This window comes from Rhipicephalus microplus, chromosome 3 (assembly GCF_043290135.1).
Source record: "Rhipicephalus microplus isolate Deutch F79 chromosome 3, USDA_Rmic, whole genome shotgun sequence".
Classification (NCBI taxonomy): Eukaryota; Metazoa; Arthropoda; class Arachnida; order Ixodida; family Ixodidae; genus Rhipicephalus; species Rhipicephalus microplus.
The window spans coordinates 3,129,841-3,139,975 of record NC_134702.1 but is presented as its reverse complement, the minus strand read 5'-3'; the positions used below and the strand labels follow the sequence as shown (position 1 = coordinate 3,139,975).

At 49.0% G+C, this 10,135-nt stretch overlaps 1 protein-coding gene across 1 annotated transcript; it reads left to right on the top strand.

Moving 5' to 3' along the window:
* The first annotated feature begins 1,858 nt into the window (after positions 1-1,858).
* LOC142803574 (uncharacterized) lies at positions 1,859-6,202 on the top strand. The gene has a single exon (XM_075888732.1). It carries the CDS (start codon positions 2,025-2,027, stop codon positions 3,081-3,083), a length of 1,059 nt encoding a protein of 352 aa, XP_075744847.1. The 5' UTR covers positions 1,859-2,024; the 3' UTR covers positions 3,084-6,202.
* Positions 6,203-10,135: the final 3,933 nt, after the last annotated feature.

Genomic DNA, 10,135 nt, shown 5'->3' with positions numbered 1-10,135 from the left:
AGCCCAGTACCTGTTCTGCAGCGACACTCTGAATTCCTGTACTTTGATTGATTTGTAGGGTTTAACGTCCCAAAACCACCATATGATTATGAGAGATGCCGTAGTGGAGGGCTCCGGAAATTTTGACCACCTGGGGTTCTTTAACGTGCACCCAAATCTGAGCACACGGGCCTACAACATTTCCGCCTCCATCGGAAATGCAGCCGCCGCAGCCGGGATTTGAACCCGCGACCTGCGGGTCAGCAGCCGAGTACCTTAGCCACTAGACCACCGCGGCGGGGCAATTCCTGTACTTTCCCTCTCAGTGATAGCTCATTGATTGGCTTCTTGCGTATCAGTTTCTGTCGTTCCTTCTTCAAGTCTTGGCGAATTCGAGACCGTACCATTCTATGGTCACTGCATCGTACCTTGCCAACCACTTCCACATCCTGCACGATTCCTGGGTGTGCAGTCATTATAAAGTCTATTTCGTTCTTATTTTCGCCATTAGGGCTCCTCCGTGTCCAATTGCGGTTTTCTCGTTTTCGGTAGAAATTATTCAAAATCCACAGATTATTGCGTTCTGCGAATTCTACTAGTAGCTCTCCTCTGGCGTTTCTAGTGCCGATGCCATAATCTCTTACTGCCTCGTCTCCAGACTGCTTTTTCCCTACCTTTGCATTAAAGTCGCCCATAACTATAGTATACTGTGTTTTTACCTTACTCATTGCCGATTCCACGTCTTCATAGAAGCTTTCAACTGAAGCGTCATCATGGCTGGATGTAGGTGTGTAAGCCTGTACAACCTTCATCTTGTATCTTTTATTCAGTTTAATTACAATACCTACCACCCTTTCATTATTGCTATAGTATTCCTCTATGTTGCCAGCTATGTTTCTGTGAATAAGGAACCCCACTCCCAGTTCTCTTCTGTCTGCCAAGCCCCGATAGCAAAGGACGTGCCCATTCTGTAGCACAGTATAGGCCTCATCTGTCCTCCTAACCTCACTGAGCCCTATTATATCCCATTTAACATCCTCTAGCTCCTCGAATAGTACAGCTAGACTTCCCTCACTAGATAAGGTTCTAGCGTTAAACGTTGCCAAGTTCAGGTTCCAAAGGCGGCCTGTAGTCCAGAGATTTTTAGCACCCTCTGCTGCGTGGCCGATCTGACCACCGCCATGGTCAGTTGCTTCGCAGCTGCTGGGAACTGAGGGCCGTGAGTTATTTGACGTATGCATGTGGGAGAGTGCGGCGATGGCGTAGTGGTTAGAGCATCCGCCTCGCATGCAAGAGGTCCGTGGCTCAAATCCCGGTGCCGCGCAGTTCCCAACCGGAAAAAAAAATCCGCGTGTTGATGGAACTGCATTAGGAGGCCTGGGGTGCGGCCTCACCAGTAACCACCGCCGGGAACGCACTCCCTCACCAGAGATGGGTTGGCCACCCTGGTGCAGTATCTGGCCACTACCTCCCACAGGCTAAGGCCTTTCAGACTATGCTAAATCTTGGTGGAGGGTGGTGGGAAGCGGAACTGCAGCAGCTGCGGCTGTTGGGACGGTTTTTCGGGACGGTGATAGGAAACGGGAGGGGCGTATGTAAGGATTCGGTCGCTGTATTTCACGTGTCGGAGACGTGGTGCGTTTTGGTGCAGATGGCGAAATATTAAGTTGGCCAAGTGCAGCCGATATCTGCTGTTTAACATCCGTTAGAATCTGCTGGACAGTGTGACGTCATCCTGCTGCATTCCGTGGCCGCCTGCTCCAGAGACAAGCGCTAAGACACGCGCTATCTTGGTTTCCTTTATACGGTTATCACGGGAGTCATGTGATCATTCTGACTGTATATATTTCACGACGAAACATTAAAGAGAGCTTTTTTTTCTTGGTCACGATGTAACGAGCGCCTGTCGATCACTCTGACGAGCTTGACATGGTGTCGGAAGTGGTTCCGATGTAGCCAACTAGCGCTTCAACGGCCCCGTCAGCAAGCGAGCGACTGGTAGCTGCGTCTACGAGCACAGGCCGTATCGGCGACAACGCTTCAGAATGGCGGGAATCAAGCCTCCTAAGCCCTTCGACTTCCAGAACGCAGCGGACTGGCCCGCCTGGATGGACGAATTTGACGACTACAGATTCACGTCTGGGCTACATGAGAAAAAAGACGAAGTTCAAGTAAGGACTCTTCTCTATACTATGGGCAGAAAGTCGAGGGAGATTCTTCGGTCGCTAAACGTAAAAGACGAAGAAATGGAGAACTTCAAGCTCGTAAAGTCTAAATTTAACGACTACTTTGTCCACACCAAGAACATAGTCTACAAAAGTGCTCGCTTTAATCTACGCCGCCAACAACTGGGAGAAACAGTAGACCAGTTCGCAACCGAGCTTAGCAAGTTAGCCGACAGATGCGAGTTCGCAAGCATGAAGGAATGCCTAATAAGAGACCGCTTCGTAGTTGGACTACGGGACCAGGTTCTTTTGGTAGAACTGCAGATGGACCCCAAGCTAACGATGACCACTGCTTTGGCAAGAGCGCGTACGAGCGAAACCGTAAAGCAACAACAAGCAGAACGAAAAGAGCATGAGGGCACAGTCACAGAAGCTTGCGTCGCCGCAGTAAAGTCGAAGAAAGGCGCTGCAAAGAGCACGTTTACTCGCTGTCAGAAGCCCGCTTATCATCAAAATAACTTCAGTTATTGTGCCGGACCATTTCACCCGCGAAAGTGTCCAGCGCAAAAAGAAACGTGCAGGTTTTGCCGGAAGTTGGGCCACTATGAAAAGGCATGCCGAAAAAAAAAGCAAAGAGACACAAATCTCGATAGCATCGCCGAAGCTGATGGCAAGTTTATAGGCACGGTCGAGCAGTGTGCGAACACACAATCTGAGCATTTCGTGACGGTAAAGATAAACGACCAGACGCTCCGCATGAAAGTAGATACGGGAGCCGAAGTCACGGTCGTCGGTGAAAATTACCCTTTTCTTCCGCCTTCTCTGGAAAACGCAGCCGATCTTAAAGAACATAGCAATACTAGCATCCGTACGATTCACAACAAATCATTTACGTCGTGCAGAACTTGCGCACGCCCTTGTTGGGACTACCAGCCATAAAAGCTCTGGGAATTGTTCGCTTCCTAGATGAATTAGACACTGCTGACAATATCGGAAGCAAGTATCCCAAGATATTCCAAGGCACGGGTACCGTATCGGGAGAACACACCATACGCCTTGCGCCACATGCAATCCCACACAGTCTGTCTACACCGCAACGGGTTCCTATTCCCATAAAAGAAAAAGTAAAAGAAGAACTGGACAGGCTAGAAAGAAAAGGAATGATGCAGAAGGTCGAAGAACGGACAGAATGGTGCGCGCCTATCGTTCCTGTAATGAAGCCGTCTGGAGCAGTAAGGATCTGCGTTGACTTAACTCAATTGAACCAGTTCGTCAGACGAGAGCATCATCAACTGCCAACAATTGAGCAAGTTATGGGAAGCTTCCAGGAAGCCAAAGTCTTCTCTAAACTAAACGCGCATTCTGGTTTCTACCAGATTAGGATTTCCGAGGAATGTCAAAAGCTCACGACATTCATTACGCCGTACGGGCGGTACTGCTATCGCTGGTTGCCGTTCGGGATTACATCCACACCTGAAATTTTTCAAAGAAAGTTATCGCAAGTCCTAGAAGGCCTAGACGGCGTACTGAACTACATGGATGACATTCTGGTGTACGGCAAGAACCAAGTGGAACACGACAAGCGGCTTTGTAACGTCCTCAAACGACTTCAACAAGCAGGCGTAACTCTCAACAGGGAAAAGTGTTGTTTCTGAGTTAAACAGGTCGCATTCTTGGGGATGATCTTCGATGCCAACGGCGTGCGTCCAGACCCCGAGAAAGTTAGAGCAATCAAGCAATTGCCCAGACCCCAAAACGTTGCTTAGGTTCAATCCTTGTTAGGTATGATGAACCATCTCGCAAGGTTTTTACCTGATGCAGCTTCAATGTCTGCTCCTTTACGCAGCCTCCTCAACAAGGACAGTGACTGGTTTTGGGGACCTCAACAAGAGACAGCTTTTGAGAAGATCAAGACCACTCTCAGCTCAGACAGATGCCTGGTGAGGTACAACCCCCGGTACTCGACAATTGTATCGGCGGACGCGTCTTCACTAGGGGTTGGCGCAGTACTCCTCCAGGATCAGCCATCTGGTGAGAGGCGTCCAGTTTCATATGCCTCCCGATCGCTCACAAAAACGGAGCAGAGGTATTCACAGATCGAAAAAGAAGCATTAGCTTTAACTTGGGCTGCGGAACGCTTCGATGAATTCCTAAGAGGCCTCGCGTTCCTATTTGAGACGGATCACAAGCCTCTCTTCCCGCTACTGGGTCGAGATCCTCTTGATTCTCTACCGCCAAGAATTTAAAGGTTCATTATGCGTCTTATGCGGTATTCGTTCACGCTTACACACGTCCCGGGGAAAAGCATTGCTACGGCGGACACACTTTCTCGCGCGAGAGTGATGAACACTACGCTTTCGGTCAGAGGGTTGTCTGAAGCAGACGTTTCGACTCACGTGGAGGGAGTCATTCAGTATGCGTTCTCTGACGACATGCTCGAACGCATACGCTCAGAGCAAGCAAACGACCCCGAATGTGCGTCGTTGCTCGAAGCTTGTATGCAAGGTTGGCCCGCTAAGCACTACACACCACAACTTCTCAAGCCATTCTGGGCGCATCGTGGTAACGTCACGGTATGCAAGCAGCTGCTTTTGAAGGGCTCAAGGCTGGTGATTCCACGAGCGCTGCGGAAAGAAATGCTTGGGAGGGTTCACGAGGGACACCAGGGAATTGCACGCTGCCGCGCGAGCGCTAAAGAATCTCTCTGGTGGCCAGGAATCGGCAAAGACATTGCACAAACCATGGCCAACTGCCAAGCATGCGCCACAGAGCGTACCCAATTTTCCGAACCAATGATTCCATCGGAAACAACCGAGCTGCCATGGCAGAAAATCGGAATTGATTTATTTGAGATGAAAGGAGCTGTCTATCTTGCCGTTGTTATCATTCCAGGTATCCTGAGCTGGCCCTGCTGGATCGAGGAACGTCGTCGAAGGCGGTCATCCAGCACCTGAAAAGCTGCTTTGCCAGACATAGACATGGGGTACCGCAAACGGTAATATCAGGCAACGGACCACAATTAACCTCATTCACGTTTGCTGATTTTGCAAGAAACTACGGCTTTAGGCATGTCACAAGTCCTCGTTACCCTCAAACTAACGGGGAAGCTGAGAGCATGGTAGGGACTCTTAAAAGTCTTTTGAAGAAGGCAGAGGACCTCTACATCACATTGCTGAACTATAGAAACACGCCGGGTCCAACCGGCTATAGTCCAGCGCAGCTGCTAATGAGCCGCCGTTTACGCTCAAAAGTACCCTGCATGCCATCCGCGCTAAAGCCAGAAGTAGTAAAGGCTCCTTGGAAAGAGCAAGGCGAAAAATACAGACAAAAACAAAAGATGTATTTTGACAAACGTCATGCTGCGAGACCTCTTCTCTGTCTATCCGCAGGCACTCAAGTATGGCTCAAAGACAGATGCGCCGAGGGCACGGTCCTTCGTCTTTTTAAAACACCGAGATCCTACTGGGTCCAAACTGAAGGAAAAACCGTACGCAGAAACATGCGTCATCTCTTCCTTCTCCCACATGGAGGAGAAACAAGCCCCGTAAGGATGGAGCAGCATCCACGAAACAGCGAGCCAACGGACGTGACGGACAAAGACATCGTAGCTACCAAGTCGTCTGACATCCAAGAGTCTCGTTCATCGAACAAAACTTCAAGTCCTGAGCAAAGAACGACGCGATATGGGCGCGTCATACGAGCTCCGAAAAGACTTGTTATTGATGATTAATTTCTGAAATGCTTTCCTTTTTTGGCAGGCCCACGATGCTTATAAAACGGGGAAGATGTGACGTCATCCTGCTGCATTCCGTGGCCACCTGCTCCAGAGACAAGCGCCAAGACATACGCTGTCTTGGTTTCCTTTATCCGGTTATCACGGGAGTCATGTGATCATTCTGACTGTATATATTTCACGACGAAACATTAAAGAAGGCTTTGTTTCTTGGTCACGATGTAACGAGCGTCTGTCGATCACTCTGACGAGCTTGACAAACAGCAGGTTGCAGTGCCTGCTAGATCAATTGTTGGAGTGGAGCTGTTAGTTCATCCATAATGCTATTCTTCATTTTCTGCATTTCTACCTGCATCATAGCTGCGAATTCGTTCCTTAAAGAAGTAGCCATTTCGTTCAAAGCCTCTCGTGTGCAATAGTCGGACCGTGCCGTAGTTGACGACATGTCAGGGTGGAGCTGAGTGTCTACTGACATGGGTTGTGGTAGTCTAGGTGGCGTTGGTTGTGGTGTTCTTTCCAGCGTTGATGTTTGTGTGAGAGAGTGGGACTGGTTCGGAGAGGGAGGGAGAGGAGGGAACTGCCCTCCCCAGCTTACCGTTTGTGCTTTCTTGTGGGAACCACTTTGCTGGCCATGATGATGATTGTCCCGTCCGTGTGCCAGCCTTGAGATCCCGGCTGGCCAGCGAAACCGCTTCGCGATGACGAGTTTCCTCGCTTGGGCCCCGACTTATCCCTGGAATGGCTCCTTCACCTGGCTGGTCTCCCGGACGCACTGCTCTGTCATCCGGGGCTGGGAGATGGTGACTGGGCCTCCTTGGTGGGAGAAGCTGACCAGAATGGTTTGCGTCGGTTGACTGGTGGCAAAAACCGCTTTGGGCATGGTTTGGCAGCCGTCGGGTGGTCGCCACCACAAAGCATGCAAGAGGGGCGGCACTCGTGGTAGTTGGGTGATAGTGAATCCCCGCACACTCGACATTTCGGTGTGTCAGGAGGCTGTGGGCACACATCCTCGTGGTGTCCTGTTTTGTTGCACTTTCTACAGTGGGGAATAGTCCGTTTGTAGAGGTAGCAGCGAAGAGCCTGTCCGTACGCGTTGACGAAGAAAGGAACTCGCTTGCCACAAAATGTGAGCACCATTGCTCCGGAGTTGCCGAGGTGTCTGCACGTAAGGACCTCGTAGCCCGGTACTTCAACTTCTGTCTGGAAGTCGTTTGGTGTGATTTCATGCCCTATTCCGTTGACCACCCCTTTGCACGAATTATCAGGCGCAATACCATAAGAGGTGATGTCGTAGGTTGCTGCGTGCACTGTAATTTTCGTGATTTGTCCAAGTGCCGTGGCGATGTGTTCAGATGAGGTGCTTATTGTTAGCACATTTTGATTTTCGTCAACTCGAAGCTTGATATCAGGCTTCTCACTGCGTGTATTTGCTGCATGAACTACGGCGAGAAGTAACATCTTGGGGCTAACCTTGCTCAGATTTAATCCACCATGGGGACGGATTGCTAGCTTGTAGTCCTCGGCAGGGAGCGGTGGGAGTCTTGGTAGACGCGTCTTAGGCCGGCTCTGGCGTAGAGCGGGCTCAGACGGCGTGCTGGGCAGCTGTTGAGTCGGTACAGTATGGGGTTGCAGCTGTCGGCGTTTGTTCGCTCTCTCGGTAACAGTGATCCATGGATGTGCGTTGTGCTCATTGCTCACCTGCGTATTGGCGTCTTGACTGGTCTGCGTATCCATCATGTGGTCCGTGGAGCGAGAGGGCAATGAGCGCTTCTCGTCGGCTGCGACGCTCCCAGAGACGCTCGCCATCCGCTGTAGAGCGGGGCGGCGTTCTGTCCAAGCCACGTCTCCGGCTTGTTAGGGTTAGCGAGGTGGACCTTTTCAAGAACTTTCGAAAGCGTTAAGACGTTTAAAAGCGCACTCACAGGTTGAAGTCCAGTATAGGCTTGACAGTGGTGATGCTAGGAACAAGTTCCTATCATTGCAACAGGTCGCCAGGAAGAAATTCTTCTTGAAAATGAGCCGCAGCCGATGTGATTCGCGTCCGTCGCATGCTCTCGCTACTTGGCAGCTTCACTTACCAAAGACTATACCGTTTAATTCTGCCACCATTGCCTTCAGAAGAAGGACTCAGAAGCGCGTTGGTTCTGCACTGCGACATTGCAGGGCACCCGTACGAGATCAATGGCTTCCGAAAGTCGCTCAAGGAACTAGGCATCATTCAAGAGGTGAGCAGCATAAGAGCGTATCAGATGTCGCACGTCTGGCTTCTTAACATGAAGAGAGATGAGGCCAAGAGGACACTTCTGGACGCTGACCTACTCTCCGTGAAAAACCGGCCCTGCCTCGTCGTCAACCCAGAGAAGCAAGAGGTTCGTCTCAAATTGTGCTGGGTAGCATTTGACGTCAACGCAGAGATTGTACGGCGTGCTTTCCGGGAGTTATATTTGGTATCACGTGACGTGAATAGATGAAGACGGTAAACGACACATCCAAACATGATAATCATGACACGGAAGTCATGCGTGGCATCATTTACCTCCACCTCGTAATGTTGTGCTGATTTTAAAGTGACACATCAGTATTTCCCATTCGTGCTTCGCATATCATCGACTCCCACTGTACGTGGGATCTGCCAATTTTTTTCTCATCACGATGACGAAGTTTAGATTGGCGACGATAAATGTACGTGGGCTTTCTGCCGAATGGCGGCAAAACCAGCTTAACCGCCTGATTATAGAACAGGATCTGAACATCGTCGCTGTATACAGGAAACTAGAGTAAAGAGCACGCTGGGCGAATGGTGCAGCCTTTCACGAGACTGTTTGATGTAAGCGTTTGTCACGCGGAGGGTACGTCTGTAGGGTGCCTCTTGTTATTTCGGCAGAGCCTTGATGCGAAAGTGGAGTCAGTAACTACCTTCGAGGTGGATAGTTTTGTTATAGGTGATTTATCCTTACTAAGAGAAAAATCGAGAATGATTTGTGTGTACGCGCTTACAGTGAATCAAGATCGAAAGGAGTTTTTTTTTTGAAAAACTTGATGTGTATTTGAGATGTGAACGTAAACTAATTTTTGTCGGGGATTTCAACTGCATTTGTTCGAGTATAGATAAATCACGTTTCACGCTATACATACAGAGATTCAAGCACCGCCATTCTAATCAATATGTTGGCGAAGGCTCAGCTAGAGAACGTGGGTAAGTGTCTTTTCAGTGGAAAAGGAGTTATGTTCACCCACTTTCAGCGTTCAAGTCATACTAGACTTGACATAGTATAAGTGTCTTCTGAAATCACCCCTTCGTGCCATGATTACAGAGTTACATTTGTTACGTTTAGTGATCATTGTTTGGTTTCATTCGCAGTTGGCAAACATAAAGGAATAACAAACATTTCTTTTGGGGCCTTTGGAACTTTATTGTAAAGCTATTAAAAGATAAAGAGTTCAATCGCATTTTCATAGGGCATAGAAGACTTAGCAAATAGAACACTTGCATTCTGGGGACACAAGTGGGAACTATTTAAGCAGACCATTAAACGGAAAGCACTTGAGAGAGCCAGTATCCTGAGACATGCTGAAAAAGAACTTGAAGTGCGCTTGCGTGAAAACTTGCAACAGTCAGTAGCGGAAGAATGTACCCTGGTCGGTACATTTTCAGAAAAGATAAACAGAACTAAACAGAAGTTAGAGTTGATAGACCAAGAACGTTTTGCGGAGCATTGATTGCAGCTCGAGCAGAAAACTTTGTAGCGGGAGAAATGCCAACGAAACGAGCTATTGGAGCTGAGAAGAGACATGCATGTGAAAGTGAAATAAGAGAATATATAATATAAAGGAACAAAGTACCATACGAAAGAAGCAATAGGGGGTGCGTTTTTGAGTATTACTAAGAGTTATTCACACCAACCAGTGTACACGCAGATTGTTTTAATAGTGATTTCATTGCAATAATTGAGTGATATGTGGAGTTTAACGTCCCAACAACACCACATGATTATGAGAGGCGCCATAGTGGAGGGCTCCGGAAATTTCGACCACCTGGGGTTTAACGTGCACCCAAATCTGAGCACAAGGGCCTCAGCATTTTCGCCTCCATCGAAAATGCAGCCGCCGCAGCCGGGATTCAATCCCTCGACCTGCGGGTCAGCAGCCGAGTACCTTAGCCACTAGACCACCGCGGCAGGGCTTCATTTCAATAATGCCAATACTTGATGACGAAAGGAAGAAAATTTGAGAATCACCTATAACAATGCGAGAAGTT